General features: G+C 35.8%; 1 protein-coding gene across 2 annotated transcripts in view; it reads right to left on the bottom strand.

The window, feature by feature from the left end:
- FILIP1 (filamin A interacting protein 1) overlaps nt 1-22,523 on the bottom strand; it is an 89,819-nt gene that overhangs the window by 49,473 nt on the left and 17,823 nt on the right. For both annotated transcript variants that reach the window (XM_079146511.1, XM_079146512.1), the window contains exon 2: nt 2,221-2,394. In XM_079146511.1, the coding sequence (XP_079002637.1) occupies nt 2,221-2,394 (174 nt within the window). The remainder of the gene's footprint in view (nt 1-2,220; nt 2,395-22,523) is intronic.

Raw genomic sequence — 22,523 nt, 5'->3', positions numbered from 1 at the left:
TGGAATTTTGGCTCAAGAGAATTATGAATTTTAATGTTCCAGACTTTGATTTATAAGGAAGTTCAGGGAGATTTAATATTTCTATTTAATTTCTCCCCAGATATTTGGCAGGCAAAAGAGATCCACTGCATTGTGTTCACACTTAGCCTCCAATGAATTCAATTGGATAATCTAGCTGGGTCTAATTTGGTATGGAAATTATAGTGAGAAGTGATTTTATCTTATTTATTATTAGTATTATTTTAAATTTTTTTGGCTTGAGATGCAACAAAGCGTCCACGAACAAAAGCTAGACTACCCGATTGTGGTCCCAGGAAACTAAATGGAACAGTCTTACATTGGAGCTCGTGTTTGGAAGAAAGATTCCTCCCGTTCCTGGATAATAAGAACTTGATTGTTAATACTAAAGGATTAAGAGATCAAAAGTCTATACGTAGTGAAAAAGAAAAACAAAACAAAACACTTTTCCTTCTGGCATTCTATTTCTCTCACAAAGCAAGACTTCATTTGTTAGTACTAGGAAGAGTAATTTCATCTTCCTTTCTCTCTACCTCCTTACTCACTTCTCCCCAAAAGAGGAATGACTCTCAGATTGCTGAGAGGAGAAAAGAACAAAGAAGCATGCCCAGCATAGCCAGCTCCAGGACAAATCACAGGCTGGTTGCTTTTGCTCTGCTGCTCTGTCCAGAGGAAGGAATGTTGAGGTCAGGCCTACTTTCTGAAGGTAGATCTGAAACTCCTCCCTTTGTGTACTGTCCAAAGAACTCAGTGGATTGGAGGCAGTGATTCTGCAGGTGTCTGCCCTGGAGACCTATCTCTCCCTTGTGTGGGCATCCTAAGCTCTTGGTAGAAAAAAATTAGGAAGCTCAAATGAGACCATTTATCCAAGCTGAATTATCCTATCCAAGTTACTATTAATATAAAATCAGTGTATGTTTTTGACCTCTATGTGTCTTTTCCTCCCCAAATCCCTCTATGTTTGGAATCAAGGGAGCAATTATTTTCCTCAAATCCTGGCAAATACTAATGGCTAATGTTTTTCTGAGTACCTAGTACTTTGTCAGATGCTGTGCTAAGAGCTTCATATGTGTTGCTTTGTTTAATCTTCACATCTCTATGAGGTGTGCACTGTGGTTTCTCCCACTTCACAGATAAAGACCCTGAGATTTAAAGAGCATATGACCTGTAGGTAAGGCCATACACAGTTAGTAAAGGTGCATCTAGAACATGGAAGTGGATCCAACTTGTTCACTGTATTTCATCACATAATCATCTCTTAACATTTCAGGAAAAGTTGAGAATAGAGCTTCAATTTACCCTTATTGAATAAATTAGAAAATTATGAAGCGTCAATCTGTTTTGAATACTGTCTAAAGAATATGTTGTCTTTTAGATCTGTCAAACTGAGCTGCTCTGAAGACTTGATAAAAGTCAAAGTTAACTTTATAATAAGTTGCTTTAGACTTTCAATTTCTGTGTTTTTTTCCATTCATTATACTAATTGCATAGCTATTAATTTTTCACATGAATTTTCAGGAGTCAGTGTGACTAGATCCATAAACTGCTACCCTAAATTGGCATCAAACTTCTACGACAATGTGAAAGTATTTTTTAAAAAATATTGTATCACAGATAATTAGTAATGGGCAGTTCATAGTTCCTAACACAATCTTATATAAAAATGATTAATATAGCCCTACAGATTTATTTAATCTTAAAGAATTTTTCTAAGTATTTTATTGGAAATTTGCCTCAATCATTGTATTTTATCTACTCACATAAGACCTTCTCAATTATGACAGTCTTTAAGATACAAAAAAACCCACTGATTTTATAACCATAAATATTAATAATAAAATCAATTTAATTTTATATTACCAATTTGATAATAATCCTGACAACTCAACGTTAAAACTGACAACCATTTCAAATTTTTATACACAAATTTCTTAGAGAATTAAAACAATAATAAAAGCATGTAACTATTAAAATCACATGGAAAGTGTATTTCAAACTTTTAAGCATATTTAAGTAAAAGCTTCTGAAATTCTTATCACTGAAGCTCACCAACTACAACCTTGAATTAATTATACTTTAATTCTACATCAGTGTACTATAAAAATTTTCCCTTTGAAAGAAAATGTTCAAGTATATAAATAGAAGAATGGGAAGATATGTCTTTGAGGTTTCCTTCTAGGGGACTTAGTATCATATTTTTACCTCTGAGATGGGTTTCTCATAGACATCTTCTCCTATGGACTTCTCCTGAGCAAGGATGGCATCTCGGTGCAGAATCCGAAGCACTTTCTCTGGTTCTGCAGATCCATAGTGAGCCTCCAGAACCTCAGGCTTGGTTTTCTCTGTCTTCAACATATGGATCACATCTTCTCTGGCCTGTGGCAGAAAGTACAGCAAGGTCAGATGGTTGACAATGTAAATCATATAATGGGCTCACAAAATTAACATGGAGCTTATTGAATACATTCCCACCTCTTCAGGGTTATTGGCAAATTTGCTGGTATTCTGTTTTTTTTTTTTTTTTTTTACCAAGAGCAGATTGGCAAAGCAGATACTCTGCTTCAGGTTGCTAGGAAGCAGGCAAGCAGAGAGAGGGTTTGTGCTAATATTAACTACATAAAAATTGCTTGATTTAAGTAGCAATTATTTGAGAGAAGGGGCAGGGGAAGGCTGATCTTGGTATACCTAACTAGTTTCAGTGCATATGAGGTCAAAGACAAGCTAAAATTTTCTAGGTTTCTATTTATGCTCTCGACGCAGTATTCAAATCCAGTTTAAGGTAAACCCCTGCTCTCCTCATGTTAATTATAGCTAGCTATAACTCCATGTGTAATTAACAAACAAACTTTATTAGTGTCTTCCTGTTCCTCAACAAGAATACCTTTTGCACAGAAACACATGGTTGAGTATTCACACCACACTGGGCTGGGTTTTTCCATCTAATGCATTCATGCTGAAAGTGAAATTTTACTCTTTGAACATCCAAACTGCCTGCAGATGGATCAGGTTGGTAGGGTCATGGTTGTTCTTTTGGTTTCTTAGCACAACTTTAACTGAAGCTTTCGAGAAAACCATGTAATTGTAGGTTTTATATGATATTATCTTTGGTCCCCATCCTGTAATGCAAATGCATCTGGATATATTTTGTACTGGTTAGCTGGGATGATATTGCTAATGGTAATGTAGCTGACATTTGCTGAAGGTACTCCCATCCGGGCATATCCTTGGAACTGTTTTTCCAGTAATGGTGATGGGTAAGTATCTGACTTCATTCCAACTTTTACTAAAGAACAAACTGGTTGGGAAGAGAGTTTCAGTCTGTGACAATGGATTAAAGTTCCCTGTGTTGATGCTAACTATGGATTTGAAACTTTAAACCTGGATCATTATAATGGTTGTCTAAACAAAAGAACTGACTAGTCAACCACGAATACTGTGTTTACAATATGACTATCACAAAGTTGATCTTTCTTGAGGTTCCCCACTTTATTGCATTGTCAGTCTCCAAATTAATCTAATTATGATGGTTAAAGACTTATTGTTGAGACATCAGTAAAACAGGATTTGCAATTTTTCAGTGTCTCTACCACATATGTGTGTTCATTTTAAGACCAAAAAAAAAAAAAATTACTTTTGAAGAACCTAGTGATTGGGGAACATTAAACAAAGTCAGGCTAGCCTGTGCAGTGTCTTTATGCAAATTAAATTAGAACAAAGGTGGCTGCTTCAAAGAAGGTATGGCTCTGAATCAGAGTGAATCTTATGCAACTCACCTAGTGAGTGAGAGAAGAGTGGGCTGAATTTCAGCTACTCATCTCCTTCGCCAGGTACTCTTATGCAAGGCATAATTCTATATCTGTATGAGGTGGCCCTGTTCTGAAGGAGCCTCCAGGTGCATAACTTGTTACTAGTCTTCAGGAAGGAAGTGCTCCTACATTCATCTCACAGGTGAACACAAAGTATCTTCTAAAGTAATAGTTCTCCAAGCTGACTGTATGGGAATCACCTGGGAACTTTAAAAAAATATCAATGCCCAGGCCATCCCAGACCAATTACATTCCAATCTCTGGTAGAAGGACTTGTGCATCAGTTCACTTTAAAGCTTCTAGGTGATGCCAGGGTTGAGAGTACTGTCTCACACTGCTATGGTTTGGATATGGTTTGAGTGTGTCTAAGGGTTGTGTGCTGGAAGCTTGTTCCCCAGTATGATGACATGAGAAGTACTGGAACTTTTAAGAGGTGGAGCCTAGTGGAAGGTAAACATTAGGTCATTGGGAACACTCTCGGGGTTGATATAATTCTCTGAGAGAGCAAGTTGTGCAAAAGAACAAGCCTGGTCAGTGAATTTCTCTGGCTTTCTATCTCAAGATGTGACTGCTCTTTCCCTCTCACACATGCTTCTGCCATAATGCCATCTGCCATGTTGTGATGCAGCCAGGGCAGACCTCACAATAGGACAAACTGATGGAATTACCCAATCTCAGACTTTCAGTCTCCAAACTGTGAGCTATATAAGCCTCTTTTCTCTATAAAGGACTCAACCTCTGGGATTCTGTTATAGCAACAGAAATTAAATAAATAGTCACACTAATCAGTTAGGAAACAGAGCAACTAAGCTGATAAATAATCCTTGGTATTATTCAATCTAAAATTTGTTACCTTGGTGTGTGTGCTTTTTCTTTTTCTGTCTTTGAAAAGATAATGTCACCTTACTCCTTTCTATCGCCTCACACCTGAGGTCAGCCTTAAACTTTAGCCGGTGCTGAAAATTGCATCTGAAAAAAGAAACTGTGAATTTAGTGACTAATGGAGTGACAAGGAAGGAAAATTTAGAATCATATTTCAAAGTGAAAAAGTGTTGATGATAAGGTGGTCAAGGTGAAAGTCACCATAACAAACTACAGTCCTTTTTTTTTCATCTTTAAATCAAATGAAGTAAAGGCTGTTTTCTAAAGTTCACATTTTAACATATGAAGTGTAAAGACTTATATGGAAGACATAGAATTTACTGTCTTTGGGAGGAAAAAATAAACCAGGTACGATGGTGCACACCTTTAATCCCAGCAACTTGGGAAACTGAGGCAGAAGGATTGCAAGTTCAAGGCAACTTAGCAAGACCCTGACTCAAATTTAAAAAATAAAAAATAAATAAAATTTAAAATTTTTAAACAATAAAGGAAAATGAATCTTCATTTGCATATTGTAATTTTAGAGGCTGATTCAAAATAAAATGCAAATATTTCAAATGGTCTGCTTCCTCTTCTCTAAAATATATTATAGCAGATATGTAAGAAAAGAAAAGAGTAGGATAAAAGCAGAATTCAAATTCTTCAGAAAAGAAATCACCACTGAAGGCATAGATTCAATTATATAGTACTTGAGTAATTAAACTTTTTAAAGACTGAAAGAAAATGGCTTAGAAAACAGACACTAAAATATCGGGTAGTGGGATAAGGTTGCTTTTATTCCCCTACCTTTTGCTTAAATGTATGTTCTCAACTTTCCACAATGAATGTGTAATTAATTTTATAAAAAGAAAGTTTCACCTTTATAAAGAAAATCTTCATTATTTCTATTTCACATAAAAGGACAAAGGCAAATCACGTAGTAGAAAGTTCTGTTTTTCACATGCCCAATGCTGAGAAAGCCACCTTCATTCTGACTATACATAAGTGTCCCTGGGATTTAACACAAGCAAAACATAAAACCAAATTGCAGAAAGATTGTACTATACCTTGTTTTGGCATTGCCTTGATTCCTTTTAGGATTATTTAAACACAGCAGCAAATTCAAGATAGAACGGCCACTAAAGTGGGTGGGGATCCTAACGATGGGGTGGTGCGAGGACTACAGTTGCCCCACTAACATTTATTCTGATTTACTCATATTCCAACTAGACCACTGAAGGAAATACAGAGGAGTTATTTACATATTGCCTTTCCACATATGACATTCTGAAAAAGTGTCCCTAATTCTAGATAAATGTAGTCAGAAAGTGGCTTTCAAATGCAAATTGTATTTGGGATAAACTTGAGAGGTTAGATTGCACCTCAAGTTAACACAAAGCATGACCTGAGCATAAAGGAAGTTAATTAAATCCTTTTTTTTTTTTGGTAAATTTGTTTTTATTTCTTTATTTAGATACTGGGGATTGAACCCAGGGCGCTTTAGCACTGAGCTTTTTATTTTGAGACAGGATCTTGCTAAGTTGCTGAGGCTGGCCTTGAACTTGCATCTTCCTGCCTTAGCTTCCTGAGTTACTGGAACTACAGGTATGAGCCACCCTACCCAGCAAGTTAGTTAAATGTTAAAACTATTAAGCAACTAAACAAAAACTAAAACAGAAATAAAATTCACATCATGGTATAGTACAATGATTCCAGCTTAAAGAGACTTAGCACTAATTTCCAGTCCTAATTGTTTTGTGTGATTTGTGCAAATTGCTAACATTTCTTTGACCTAATTTATGAAATAGGAGCCAAATAACTTTCTTATATGATTGGTGTTAGGATGGCATCAGACATATATATTAAATGTAAATATAGAACATGGCACACAGTAGGTGCTAAGTCAATGGTAATGATTTATTATAGTTCTGTTAGGTCCCTATCATTAGAAGACTTTTTGTACATGGGGAGAAAAGGAATTTTGTAAGATATTTTTTCCCCAGTCAAATGTAAAATTTAAAACTGATGAAGTTTAACCATCTATACATTTCACAATTTTCTCTTAAGAACAGTTTTTCAAAGGAATTTTTAAATCTAAACAACCTCTTTCTAAAAGTTATTTCATCTCTCTGACTCAGTTTCGTTGTAAAGTAGGGACACTAATTCTTCTATGTCATAGGGACTTTGTCAGGTTCTAACAAGAGAATACAGATAAAGCAAATCTGTAAATAGGTGATTTCAGTTTAATAGTTTAAGCTACTCAATTTAAAATATGCAAATATTATTTGTTATTTATCATCTCAACCAAATCTCTCTGATTCTTTTAGAAGATAACTTCTATTATTCCTACCGATGTGAACTATCTATTATTTCTCTTCCTAAAAATTCCTTTATGCTTGAACTTTATTAATGGTGATATGCTACATATATTGCACATTTCAACTTACTTTAATTATCCTAGAAACTAATTACCAAAGCAAATAGGCTAAGGTGATGTTATACTGTGTATCATATTTTTAAAACTACACTAGTCACCATGAACTTATTTAGAGCTTTTTAACTTCTGTGTTAATCATAGGAAGAATAATAATATTGTCTTCAATATACTGGTATTTAGAATAGTGAAATATAATAAATCAATATTGTGACATCTTTTTAATCAGTGGATTATTAAAGGTGATGATGTGACCACAATAAATTTGTTCACTATTTTAAATATAAAGTTCAATCTAAGTAAAAATTATTCTATATTTTGGGGATAAAATTACTGTTATACCTCAAAATTGAGAAACTTGTTAATTTTTCCATAACAGAATAAAATTCCAAATGTCAGAAAGCTTCTGTCTCTGAACACCATTTTCACATGTAAGTTTAGTCAGAAGCAAGTGGTTAAGGTCCTAGGATTCTGGGGCACTCTTAAATAGACCACTTCATTGGAATATAGGTAAAATGACCCAGAGAGAAAAATGCTCTGAAAAGATTCCCCAAAAGAGCTGTTCTTCTACCAGAGAGGAAGAAGGGAATTGGAAGAATAAGAGACAATAAAATTGTTCAACTTACTTACTGCTAATGATAGAGGAGAGTAAAAATGAAATTAGGCTACAGAAAAAGACAGAAAGGATTCACATCTTTCTCTTGCATCAGACCTAGGTCCTCTTTGTGCCAGTGCAGACATGGTGGACCAAGGGGTTGTGAGTGGGCTACGTGAGGAGCTGATTCAAAACATGTGGGGGCAGCAAAGAGCTACTCTGTGAAGCCCAGGTCCACAGGTGAGCATGTGATTCATTTCAAGTCAAGGGAGGGCACAGGGGCAGAATAAAACACAGGTTCAAAAGGGGGCTTGATCCAATCATTCATTCAGTAAATATTTGTACACATTTACTTTGTGCAGTGCACTATACTTAGTATTAAAAATATAATTGCGACTCTAGGAATTCAAATGTGAAGGGATGTAGACAACTGAAAAGCATTTACAAAATGACATAATGCACTTATGATGAAGGAAATGCCGGGAGCTAAGAACCTGATCTAGAAGAACAATTGACTTGAATATGAGCTAACAGAGGAGTCTTCGTGGAGGAAGTGAGTTGAAATCACAGTGAGCACTTGGGCCAGAGAAAGAAAGGAGGAGAGACGGTTGAGTGGTGGAGACCGAGGGAAAACTCTGCAAAGGCCAAACATATTTAGATGCGTAGGTTGGCACAAGATGAGTGATAGACTCATGGGTGCCTTGTAAACCATGCAATGAGTTTGCATTTTTTCAGGGAGCAGCAGGAAGTTTTAAAATTTTTAAGCAGAAGGACAATAAATGACATGGTCAGATTTGTGTGGTAGAAGGATCACTCTATTGCTGTGTTAAAATTCTGAGTCAGCAGATCTATTGGTGGATTCCAGGAATTGTGTTTTAAAATATCTCTGCAGGTGATACTAAAGCACGTCTACATTTAGAAGCCACTGCTCTAGGACAGTTAGGTCAATTCAGCACCCAAACATTTAAAACTTTGGTGGTGTTAGATCTAGGTTCTCAGCAGGGTCATCTGGTTCCTAGGGACTTGCTTGCCCCAGAGATTTCTTAATGTTCTCCCTGAGTTATCAGTTCCACTGACCTTTCTTTACCCAAGAATCATGGTCACTTCAGAGCAGCAGCCCACACCAGGTCATTGGAAACTGTCAAAAGTGTTTATCAGTCCTGGACAAACCAGGATCACCAACTGTCCTAGTGTTTCTGGGACTAAGGAGAGCAGAGTCCTAGGGAGTTGGACTTCTGAAAACCAGGACAGTCCTAGGCAAACTGGGACAAGTTGGTTATCTTATGGGAATCCCAAATGAAAAGGAGACTGCATATTCCATAATATCTCTATGTGTAGTAGGGCACTCAAAAACCTAAATTTGAAATGTTAGCTTTCTTTAAACGCAAAATGCCACCATTATTATTATGCCTGGTGATCATCTGGACTATTTTAAAACTTGCTGGAGTTTTCAATCTTTGAAAAAAACAAAACCAAAATAAGTAAGAAAGTGCTTAGATTTTGTGTTCTCATGGCAGACTTCTTTACGCAGAAGGACAATAAATGACATAGATTTGTGTGGTGGAAGGATCACTCATTTGCTGGAACATATGTAACCTTGGGAGCACAGGATGGAACAATGAGCCTTGGACCCTGAAGATAAACAATGCATTTCCTGAAGCACTAAGCTTACTGAAAGACTCGAGAGGAGCGATAAGTAGTTCATTTTTTTCACAATGTTAATACAACTTAAATTTTATTTATTTACTTGGGATACCAGGGATTAAGCCCCGGGGTGCTTAACCACTGAGTCACATCCCCAACCTTTTTAGTTTTTATTTTGAGGCAGGATCTTGCTAAATTGCTTAAGGCCTCACTAAGTTTCTAGGCTGACTTTGAACCTGCAATCCTTCTGGAATCCTCAGCTTCCCAAGTCACTGGGATTACAAGCCTGCACAACCATGCCTGGTTATTTATTTGTGTTTAGTTGACACATAGAATTGTATACATCTATGAAGTACTGTGTGATATTTCAGCACGTGTATATGCTCTGTAATGTTTAAGTCAAGATAAACATATCTACTAAAACATTAATAATTTGCTTGTGATGAAAACATTCAAAATCCTTCAGGCTTTTTTGATATATACAGTATATTGTCATTATTCATAGTCACCCTGCTGAGTAACAGAACACCAGAACTTCTTGCCCCTAACTATAGCTTAATAACTACTAATCAGCCTTTTTCCAACCCAGGCTTTTAATACAATTTAATATTTATCTGAGTGTTTAAGACAAAACACAGATTGAATTTTTTTTTTTTTTTTTTTTTTTTGCTTGAGGCAGACAGTTTGGGAAAGATTCTTAGATGTTATCTCCACTCAGTTGCTTGTGAAGGATACCCAGTGGGAAGTTCAAGAGGCACGCCCCACCTAATGACACTGGGCACATTAAACAAGGCACTCCTGCCACGAGCTGCTGACGTTCAATGAGAGATCCATTTTGAGGAAAGACTAAATCTAGTTCTCTGCTTATGGAAGAACCAGAATGACACAGTTCTCAAACACAGTCACTCCTTTGTATTGTTTACTTAACTACGCAAACAAGGCCCCATTGCTGAGCCAAGGAGCCCTAGAAGAGATGGTCTTGGAGGATCAGTACTTGCCCATTGTGTGACTTCTACCCCATCCTAGGAACTCAACTGTTCTGTATCTATTTACATAAGGTGATTTATTAGTTTACTTGTCTATTTCCTTCTTTGGCGGTGAGCTGCGGTGAGGACACTGGATCTACAGTGTCTCTAAGAGTGCCTGCCACATGATAGGCACTCAGTAAATATTTGTTGAAATAAAGAAAAGTAAAATTAAGTGATGTGAAGTCAGAAAGGCATGAAGTCCTGAAAATCTCAGAACAACTGTGACTACTTATCCTTGTTCAAAAGATCTAAACAATTGCATTTTGTCAGTCTCTCTGCCCTTTCATCTGACATCTTTGTCTACAACGTAGGAGTCACTTTGTTCTTCTCAAGTTTATTCCAAAAAGAAAATATGTAAACTGAGTAAGGAAAAACAGTACATTCCACCGGAATGCTGCAACAGGAAATGGACTCTCTTTAAATCTCATGCAAACTAAATTATGCTGTTTACCCTAGTTAGGTAAATAATAATATTATAAATGGATTAAAAGAGAAACTATGTAATTTATAATGTATTAGCTATTATTATAGAAATTCAACCCATTTTCCCCTGAACTTTGAAAAGTAAAATTACCATGATTACTAGTATACAACATATGAGGAGAACATTTAGACATGGTTAATTTAAAAGGCCACTGGAGCTAAAATGTGACTTCTGGTTTCTCTGGGAAAAAAAAATTTCCTCTGCAACTATGTAGTCAATGTAGACTAAAACTTCCTACAGAGTTTCTTCATTAAAGACTAGCACTTCAGACTGAATATCATCCAAAAGAACTCTTGTATTAAAATATCAGAAGTAAATGCTATTTTTTTCAGGTTAAAACTTGCTCTTATCATCACCATAAAAGCCTGAATTTTACAAGTAAAAAAAGCCAATGATGTTTTCGTCAGAAATGATTTTTCAAAATTCATCCTAAAATTTATATGGATTTCAAGAGACCCTGAATAACCAAAATGATTATGCAAAAGAACAAAGTTGAAGGTGTCTCATGCTTCCTGATTTCAAAACTTGCTACAAAAATACACTAATTAAAATAGTATGGCACTGTCATGAAGACAGACATACAGATCAATAGAAGAGAGTCCATAAAAAAAACTCTTGAATATATAGTCATATGATTTCCCATAGAGGTGCCAAGACATTAAAAGGGAAAAGGAGAATCTTTTCAACAAATGGTGCTGGGAAAACTGGGTATCCACATGTAAAAGAATGAAGTTAGGCCCTTATCTTATAGCTTATACAAAAATTAACTCAAAATTAATCAAAGCATAAGGCTAAAACTATAAAATTCTTAGAAAAAGTATGGGAGAAATGCCTCATGAATTTGGCAATTATTTCTTGGATAGGATACCAAAAGCACAGGCAACAAAAGAGAAAAATAGATTAATTAGACCACGTCACACTTAAAAAATTTTGAGGATCAAAGAACACAATCTTCAGAGTGAAAAGTAATTCACGGAATGGAAGAAAATGTCTGCAAATCATATGGTTTCTAGGGGTTAATACCCAGAATATTAAAGAACTTCTACAATTAAAACACATTTAATGGGCAAAGGTTTTGAATGGATATTTCTCCAAAGAAACTTTCAATAAACACATTAAAAGATGTTTAATATCATGAACTATTAGAGAAATGCAAATCAAAACCATGGTTAGATTATAGCACTTTACACCTACTATTAGGATGGCTATTACGAAACAAAACAGAAAATAAGTGTTAGTGAGGATGTGGAAAAATTGGAACATTTGTGTGGTACCGCTGGACATGTAAAACAGTGCAGCCACTATAGAAAACAACACGGAAAATACCTCAACAAGTTAAAAGTAGATTGTATAATTACCAATTCCACTTCAGGTATATACCTCCAAAGAATTGAAATCAGGGACTTGACTAGCTATTTGTATACCTTGTTCACAGCAGCATTATTCCCAATAGTCAAAAAGTGGAAGCAACCCAAGTGTCCTTGACACAAGAATGGATAAACTAAATATGGTATACACACACAATGGAATATCATTCAACCTTACAAAGGAAGGAAATTCTGACACATGCCACCATATGAATGAGCCTTGAAGGTGTTACACTACTTCAAATAAGTCAGTTACAAAAGGACAAATAGGATTCTACTCACATGAGGTACTCAGAGTAGTCAAATTTATAGAGACAGAAAGTATAATGGTGGTTGCCATGGGCAAGGGAAGATGGGGAAAAGGAAATTATTGTTTAATAGGTATAGAGTTTCTGGTTTAGGAGATTAAAAAACTCTGGAGATGGATGGTGGTGATAGTTGCACAAGACCAGTATGCTTAATGGCACTGAACTGTATAATTAACAGTAGTTAAAATGGTGAGATTTATATTATGTATATTTTACCACAATTTTTTTTAAAGTTAAAATTTCCTTGTTCACCCCAAAACATCAAATAAAGAAAATAAAAATCATTTCCAATCCTTTATGTAGAAATTACCCATTTAAAAATCAACTAAAATGCCATGTAATAAATTTTTAAAAGATAGTCATATTTTCCTCATAATTAGTCATCTAAATTTCATTGTCATTCATGGATTTAAAAGCATTTCTATTATCTGGTTTTCTTCTTTTTTCTTTTTTGTGCACATTGGGATATTAATAGTAAGACAGCTGCTATGTCCTGGATTAGAAATTAGATAAGGTCATAGGTTCCCTCATGTGGAACTGTGATCCTACAGTATAAAATTTCTTAAATTCCCAAAGACTAAGCTTTCTGTTTTGTGCAAATAAAGACCTTGGGAGAGCCCTTAAGCTGCCCACTTTCTGTGAAACAGGTGAGAAGCTGAATTCCTTGGAACATGGAGAAGTCATTGCTAAAGCATAGATATTTGTGGTTGTTTATCCAGCTCAGTAAATATGATCCTTTGAACATAAACCAGCAAGACCAGACCCAGGACAGATGAAGCATCTCCTGCACGACTCTGCTTATTTGGTTAGATTTTCTTTACCTTCTTCCTTTTTCCTGATTGTCTCCTTTTCAGTAGGTCTCTAGATGATATTAGTCTAGCTTGAGCAAAATCATGACTGGCATGATGGCCTTGCTGCAGAGCTATTTGCATGAGGGACTGAGGCTCTTCCTGGGAAAGAACTCATCCCAAGGGAGGAAGGGCACCATTTTGGTTGAAGAACAATGAAGCAGGGTCAGAGGGGAAGGGTGAGTCTGAGTGCAGCACAGTGCCTGTCACTCAGAATCCCATCCAGCCCACCCCCCTCCAACCATGCCCGAATCCTGGGGTGAGGGATTGCAATAAAAGACCCAAATAAAAACCAGAGGAATTGGTAAATTAGAATTCAAGGCATTGCAGCTTCCCCAGGAATGGGGGAGGTTGAGGAGAAGCGGCTCTCTCTGTATCTTACGTTATGTTCTCAGTGTAGATATCAGCCTGAGCAGCTTCCAAGTGGACACCCACTGCCATCAACAGAGGAGAGTGCCTTTGGGGCACACAGTAGTGTTGACCATGCTTCCAGCAGGCACTTACAGGGTTAGCCAAGTGACCACAGTGGAATAGACAGGAAGAAAGGCAAAAGAGCAAATGCCAATGGTTGCCCAGAGGGGCGTGTAGAACATGTATAGGTCATTTTCTGGGGCCTTTTAGGACTTAAGAGAGGAATGTAAAGGAGCTTGGCACTCTCACTGAGCAGGAGGACTGCAGAAGTAAGAGAGAGAAAGATAGTAGCCTTTGATCTTATTTTTATCCTCAGACTGGTGAGAGTTGAGAAATGTGAGGAATACTTTTTCAAAAGAGTAATAATTTCAGCCAAATGAGATAAAACTACATTGTCTAGATAGAATTTATACATGAGGTTTATTTGTTCCACATAACGTTGAGTTCAGCTTCTGACCTCTAAGTGAATTCTGCTTGTAACATACATAGGAATATTATAGTTTAATTTTTTGAACAAGAATACAAGAGAATCTCAGCCATTCTGAAATCAGGAAGAATTTCACACTAGGTATTTGTCTTAATAAAAAAGAAATCAAGAGTTAGCACTTGAAATCATTTTAAGGTTTGAGAGTAGGTGCATCCTCAAATGTATTATAAAATCCCTTTCTACTTAAAGAATATGACATATGTAAGTTAATGTCTTTTTTAAAACATCATTATCAATAAAAATTTTCTGATGTTCTAAAGATATATATTATTAGTGGATGCTGAGTTCACTTGCTTTTTGTCTTTTTTAGAAAACATGTTCCTGATGTAAACTTAGAGCTAGTTTTTTGGCTGACTTTTATCCCGACTCAAGAGGTACAGTGTGGTAGGAAAAACAGGCATTTAGGAATCTTGTGTTAGAGACATAAACTACTACTGCAGTGTGACCTTGAGTGAGTGAATTTGCCTCTCCAAACTGTAAAATGGGTATAGCAGTAGCTACTTCATAGATTTTACATGAGCTAATATATACAAGGTACCTGGTAGATTTCAGTTACCTCACCCCTTAGGAGTCAGTCAGACTGTGGCTCTACTGTTGACTACAGCTATGTAACTTGTGTCAGTTGACTCTGAACTTCAGTTCCCAACCTAGTATGAAAATGAAATACATGTGAAACATCTAATATTGTATACAGCAGATGTTCAATAAAAAAAAAATTTCCTCTTTTTGTTCTCCTCTCATAACAGTGAGGTGGCTGATTTGGGACAGCTGGATCTACTGGGCAACACTACCAAAAGTCTTTCCACATCCTGAATCAATAAGTCAAAGGCTAAGATACCTTTTCTCATCTTTGTTGGTTTCAATATCCTGTGACTTCTCAAACCACTCATAACAATATCTGTGATTCTGATTCCATGACGATAACAGACCAGTGGCAAACCCATGTCAGCTCACATCTGCACTTTGGAGCTTCTTGTGCTATTTGTTGATGTGATTTGAAGAAGCAGCTCCCTCTCTAATTCAACAGTTTGGACTACCGTATTTACTTAGGTCTGCAGTTCCTTCACCACTGTCAAAAGATTATATTACAGCAGAAATAACATTTTTTTTTCTAAATGCTTCTAAGTATTCTATTTAAAAACCCATTATTAATAAGAAACTGTGAAATAGCACATCTTGTACTAGTACTTTTGCTAAAAGTAGGCATTGCCTACAAATGAAGGATGCAACCAAAGTCAAGCCCTCTGATTTAAGAAAAGACAATTTTAAAAATAAATAAGCACCCCCCAAAATGTTAATTTTTTAAAAATTGTTTTTTAAATACTTAACAATAATCCCATAGTGTTCCTACTTGGCATTCCTTTTTAAAGAAAAGAGATCCCTGAAAGAGTCACAAAACTTCTATATAATTTGTGATTTGCAGACTGATTTTCACAGGCAATATTTGGCCTTAGAAACCATGTATCCATCTAAAATGCCAAACTTACATTTCAAAGAGAAAGTATAGCTCATTTCATCTATTCATAAAATTATCTTGCCTTTTCAGTATATTGGACCAGAGTTGAGACACATTCAAAAAATTTTAAGCAAGAATATCTTATTGTGCCATTACCTAAGTGCTATTATTTAGGAGTTATATGATGTTCTGCAATTTGAGAATGAATTCTTAAAAACAAAATTTGCAGAATTGTCATTTCTGATGTCCGATACTTCCTTAGTCACGGTAGTTAGCGCTTCATGTTTAGCAATTGTTCATTTCCTCCCTCCTTGCAAGAAAGAGAGCTCACTGAGGGCAGGAGCCTCTTGTTCTCTTTGTGTTGTCCCACAATGACTGACTCAAGGGGGTGCTCGATAACATTTGTTAAATGAATGAATTGTGTGTCTGCACACATGCTTGAGTATCCTACTTATATATCAAATTTGTGTTTCTTTTCAAAGCACGTACATCTTCTTCTTTGAGTACAGAACTACTTTTTACAAACATCTACCTTTCAATAGAGGAAGTTCAGATTCCAAAAGATATTAGTTTATTACTTTCATTTATGATCACAAAATCCCTGTGAAAACTTCCCCATGATTCAGGTTCCTCAACGTATGTGAGGAAGTAGAAATTAACTACAGTTAATTCTCATCATTCACAGTAGTTATGTTCTATAAAACTGCTAGAAATACTGAACCTGTGAGCTCTCTTCAAAATGGTTCCATCCATCCATCAACCAATGTACTTTTTACTAATCTTACACTAATGAACACTGAATTCACTATCAGTAGCACTACAACTCATATCTGGAGGAAGGAAATTTATCTAACACATAATTTTTTTTTTCCTGAAAGTATGTCACATGCTTTTTGCGCTTGAAAACTTTGGACTTCAGAATTATGCTGGGACCATTGTAAGCAATAAAACCACACACACACACACACACACACACACACACATATTACATACACACATAATATACATTATATACATATACATATATTATAATACATATATACATATATATTTATATACATATATACATTATATACACATAATATATGTGTGTATATATATACATGTGTATACATATGTGTATACACATGCACACATGCAAGAATGTGGAAAATATGACACTAAATATACCATGAAAGACACTTGACAGCAATATAAGGGCTGAAATAGGAAGGCAGAGCATGTGTTCAATCCTGCTTGGGAATGTGCCTACCAGGCAATTAAGTTTTTTTGCCTTTCTGTGCATGACTGAGTATGGACCTGAAAGCACTGCAATTATTGACTTGAGGATTACAATAAATGTTATTGAGTAGGCAAATTCAGAGTTACAGAATCTGAAAATGATGAGGATCACTTGTATTTTAAAGCCATGAAGAAGATCATTGGATAAGGAGTAGCAAAGAAGACTACTGCTCACTAAATGTCAATGGGCACTCCCATTTCCAACCTCCGTGTAGATTGGAGGAAGTTCTGAAAATAATCTGTTAATAGATACATACAGGTCTTTACAAATATTAATTTAAAAATATTAGCTGGATGCAGTGGTGTAAGCCTGTAATTCCGGCAGCTCCAGAGGCTGATGCAGGAGGATCGCAAGTTCAAAGCCAGCCTGGCAACTTAGTGAGGCCCTAAGCAACTTAGCAAAACCCTGTCTCAATATACAAAATAAAAAAAGGATGGGGTGGTTAACTACTCCTGGGTTCAATCCCTAGTACCCCCCCAAAAAATATATATATATTTATACATACCTTAAACTATTCATATCTTTTAATTAAGTACTTTAACAAGAAAGATAGATTGTTGCACAAATATATTATTTCTAACAGAAAAAAAATCAAAGAAACTCCAAATTTCAGAAACATTTGAGTATAAGATAAAATATTGTGCAAGATTTAATAATTACCTTTTATAGTCTAGCATGCACAAGACCCTGGATTCAATACCAGCACCACAAACACAAAACAAAACCCTGTATTTCAATAAATTTGAATGATGAGGAAAGTGCCTTCAATCAATATTCAAAGTTGTATACAAAATGTGCTTGCTATTATGGAAAATAATACTTGTGAAGAAAAATACCAAAACATTTGAAATGTTCTTTCAGAACTATGGATAATTTATATTTTTCTTTATAACTTTTGAAATTTTTTTAAATCAGTGTTTTAAACTTTTTTTCAGTTTTGTCTTCTGGAATTTTTTTGGATATTTTTACCTTATTCCCTTCCCCTTAAGAAATTTAATACTGAAGATGTATTTTATGTATATCTATATATCTCTATATATCTATATTTATATATCTGTACTTCTGAGGGCCATAGACCATTGTCAAATCCGAAATTTCCTCACACCTCCCCACCTAAGAGCCAATTTTCACCCTCTTGTAAACCTCAGTGGTCTCATTGAGAATGTATGCTTTAAGTGAACTCTGTAGAACTGGTTTTACTTAGATAATTAGATAAAATAGTTCTTAAAAGAAAGTATTGGAACAGGTAGTTTTGATCAAAGGATTATGTGTCCATTAGCAGAATATTTTATCCTCCAGTATTGGAAATTTTGAAACAATGATCTTTCTATTACACCTAAAATTGTTTGTGTAAGTAAACATTGTTTCAGTTAATTTAAGTCTGACTCTAGATATAAAATATGGAACTAATATATTTTGCTGGGAAGGACAGAGTTGAATTTAATAATAACCAATATTACATTGCAGCCTAGTGTGGACAAAATTCTTTTAGGAGAATTATTTAATTTCTCTTAATTCCATTTTACAGATGAAGAAAATAAAGCTCAAAGAAAGGAAATTGATTGCTCAAGGTCATATCATTAATAAAATATTTGTTCTTTTCCTTACATTCTGCTGTGGGGCTCAGTCACAGTTTTCTGTGAAAATTAATGTGAGCCCAAAGCAAGGGAAGGCCTGGGAACAATACTCACTGGGTCGTGTTTCCTGCACTAACATTCATCCGAAAACATGGCCTCCACCATCTGGTCCAATTTCCCCACACTGCATAACTTGATTGGCTTGCTAGGATCGTGCCAACATTTTTTGAGCACTGTCATCTTTTTAGTAATTTCCCTAAGAACACCACACTTCAGTGTTTAGGCCAGAGCATGTGAGGCAATGAACCCAGTCCTGTAAACTTTCTTCTCCCACTCGCTGAGACCCCTTGCCAAGCCACTGCTGCTGGGAGACCGCCCTAGAGCATGACTTCTTGCGATGTACTTTGAAGTAGATAAAATATGCACTCATGGACATCTGTCTGTTATTTCCTGCACTCACAGCTTTGTTCTTCTTTATTGCCAGAGAATTCTATGGATGATGTCACTTTTCTCTGAAGAGAACAGGCCATCAGAGCTTTTCACTGACATAATTAATTATCTGTAACTTGATTCTGGGCCAGAAAATTCTCAAGGCAGAGCCCCCGATAGAATTAACTCTACTGTGCATGCTATTCTTAAACTTTTAAAGAGACAGGGTACCATATCTTTTTTTTTCTCAGACACTGATAATGGTATTTTTGTTCAGTGATATCAAGTAACAGAAAGTGAACTGGGACACTATTATATGATTTCACAAGGAAGACCTTCGGTTGAATGGGCAGCAAACTCTAAAGGTCGCTACAGATCAAGTATACAAAGCAAAGCTTTTAGGGCTTAGTCTTAAATGCTACAGGAATGCATCACAATTACTGAATAGCCTCTTTGGGGGATCTTGTGAATCTGCAGCCAGAAGAATGAGATCTCAACCAAAGCTAACATGTTAAATTATCCACAAGGTGAAAGACTTAGATTATCAGTCACGAAACCCTAAAACATCAACGTATTTAATCCTTACAAGAAATAAGAAATTATCAGAATAATGATATTTTGAGTTTTCACATATGCTTTTTATATAGATCTAAAACCAATTAGCCAGTTCACTGGAAGACTTGCTACCCTTCACTCTGCTTGGTTTCAAGATTATGTAAATGAGCCCTTACTTGTCTCTTTAAAACTGGGGCTCCTGGGGAATGATCAAAACTGTAGATGAAATAGATTAGTGGAAGGGGTCTGATGGAATCAGGGCTCTTGAGTTGGATTTCGGGCTCTGCTATCACCAGGTTCGTAATAGGTGAGAACCAGCGAGTCTCTTTGCTTTCTCAATTCTGGTGGAAATAACAAAGTCCTATTCAACTCAAATGAGTAACTGAGACCATAGGTTTGATTATGCATTTAATATTGCCCCCACAAAATAAGTTGTTATTTATGGTCTCCTCTATAGTCTTAATTCTGTACAAATGAATTTGAATTATGCTTTCTCTGGATTAATTTAGTGTGATAAATTATCTCTTTAGATACACCATCAAAAGTTTTAAAAAGATATAAAATTATGATACAGTAAGTGTTTGTTATTTTAAAAGTCAATATTATAGAAGTGGTTAGAGAAAAAGTGAGAGGTGTATGCCATATCCTCCCAAGTTTACTCTCCAGGACTAATTCTATTCATAATTTGAAGTGGATGGTTTTTTTCTGTAGATATATAAATATGTAGCAACGCACATGTTCTCTCTCCCTAATATTTTTTTTTAGTAGAGCTCTATATACACCATAGTTGGGTTCATCCCAACAAACTATACATGCATGGAAATCGATTTCAGTTCAAGATCCCTCCCTTTTCCCTCCCGTTCTCCCTCCCCTCTCCATTCTCCTTCCTCTATTCTACTTGACTTCCTTTCACTCAACTCTCATTTTATATTTGATTGGTTCTTTTTATTATCTTATTCTTTCCCTCCCCCTTGCCTTTATTTTATTCTAGCATCTGTATATGTCTCTCCCTAATATTATTGAGCATTTACTATATGCCAGGAAATGTACAAAGTGCTTTGCAAATGTTATCTCATTTAAACCTTATAGTAACCTTATCAGATATACTATTACTATTATCACTCATAAATGAGGTATCTGAGGCTGGTACTAAGAATTTCATAAATTTTCCCAAAGCCCCAAAACTGATAAGTGGATGAGTGGTGATGTCAGAATACAAACGTAGACAATCTGACTCCGTTACACTAAATCACTACTAAATACACTGCAGTGATCTCGAATAGAAATTAAGTCATATGCTAATTAACTAATTTTTTAAATGTGAAATGAGCATTTTTTTTCAAAGTCGACATTTTACTAGTTATTTGAATGCTACCAAGTACACTTGAAGAAATGCTGGCATGCATGTCAATGGCAGTTTATGACTATAAAAATTGATATCCTAAACATAGTAATAGACATGTCACTAAAATTTGACTGTATTTAAATACATTATTCATTCATTAGTAATAGGAATGTGCTTGATGAACTCAAAAGATTTGATTCGATATTTATCTTAATTCTCAGATGCTCACATATGTAAACTATTACTTACAGCCTGCTCTCTTCCTAAATGTAGTTCCTACAGTTGACTAAGACTTGATTGATAGGTTTGATAGTCTTCCTAAGGGAAGATGTTGGAAAAACTTGATTTTGTTATAAGCTTGTCAATTACGTCCAATAATCAATCATCAAAGTGGGGAGTGCTCTGCTTAAGCATGATAAGTATCAGTTGTCTCATTACTGTAGACCCTTAGGATATGTGTTTTTCATAATAGGCTAAATTTAAGCTTTATTTGGCAGTATGACATTAAGTCTGGTGTTGAAATATTCTCTGCTGTACTAGCTTATATAATACTTAAAATGCATCTTTCTTTCTTTCTTTCTTTATTAATAACCAAGAACCACTGGCCAACATTTATATTAATAGCTGGAAACTTTTAGGGATGGAACATTCTTGATTCTGATAAAGTTGATGAAGTGATTCAGGTCCCCCTAATTTATTTCAAACTCCTGCTGCTTATTTATAGTTTCTAAGCTGCCAAACTTCATTGTTTCAGACAATTGATAGGCAATGACCTCTGCTGAGCATTTGTGGTCAGGAACCTTATCTGAGCTGTCATCGTGGTGCTTTGTCATGCGCAAATGAATGGTCAGATGAGAGTGTGGTGGAGATGACTAAATGGAAGAGGCAGGTGGATGAGGTCAGTCAACCAGTGTTGTCAGATTTCTCAGCACTGAACTCATCATTTCACACTCAACAGTGGCCACCCTTGTTAAAAAATATTATGGGAATATCCCTAGATTTCTTTCTAAATTCTCCGTGATCTTCAAGGCTGACAAGAATGTAGTGTGAATGCCACTCTCCACACATGCTGGATCCCCTAGAGCTAGTGTTGCAGACACCATGGGGCTGCAACAATATGGGCACATGTGTTCTAGCTCATATGCTGGTGGCTGTCTCATGCAAGGTGTCATATTCATGGGTATCAATTATGAAGGTCCAAAAATTACTTAATCATAGAAAACCATTTGAAACATCTCTTTCTGGGGTATCTGGCATGACTTTTCTGACCTATACCTCCCAAGGATTCACTAAAACCACAAATGAAGGAAATGATCATGTGCTTCTGATATTGCAACTGTACTTTTGGCACTACCAGTAAAAACCAAAGAAAACTCCTCCCTACCACCATCTCCAAACTCAAATCTGTACTTAACTCTGCCATCATCTTTTCTATTCCTATACCTCACCCATCTCATGAAACTTTCCCACTGTGCTCTCTAAAACTCATATCCAACTATAGGCAAACTCTCCTAAGTTCACAAACTCTTCTGAGAATGTTCCCTTCACTTCCTTGATCTAAAGCTGTGATTCAAATTTGGCAGCACTT

Source organism: Sciurus vulgaris, assembly GCF_902686455.1.
Source record: "Sciurus vulgaris genome assembly, chromosome: 7".
NCBI classification, from domain to species: Eukaryota; Metazoa; Chordata; class Mammalia; order Rodentia; family Sciuridae; genus Sciurus; species Sciurus vulgaris.
The sequence above is the reverse complement of the archived record's forward strand: the minus strand, read 5'-3'. Positions and strand labels throughout refer to the sequence as shown.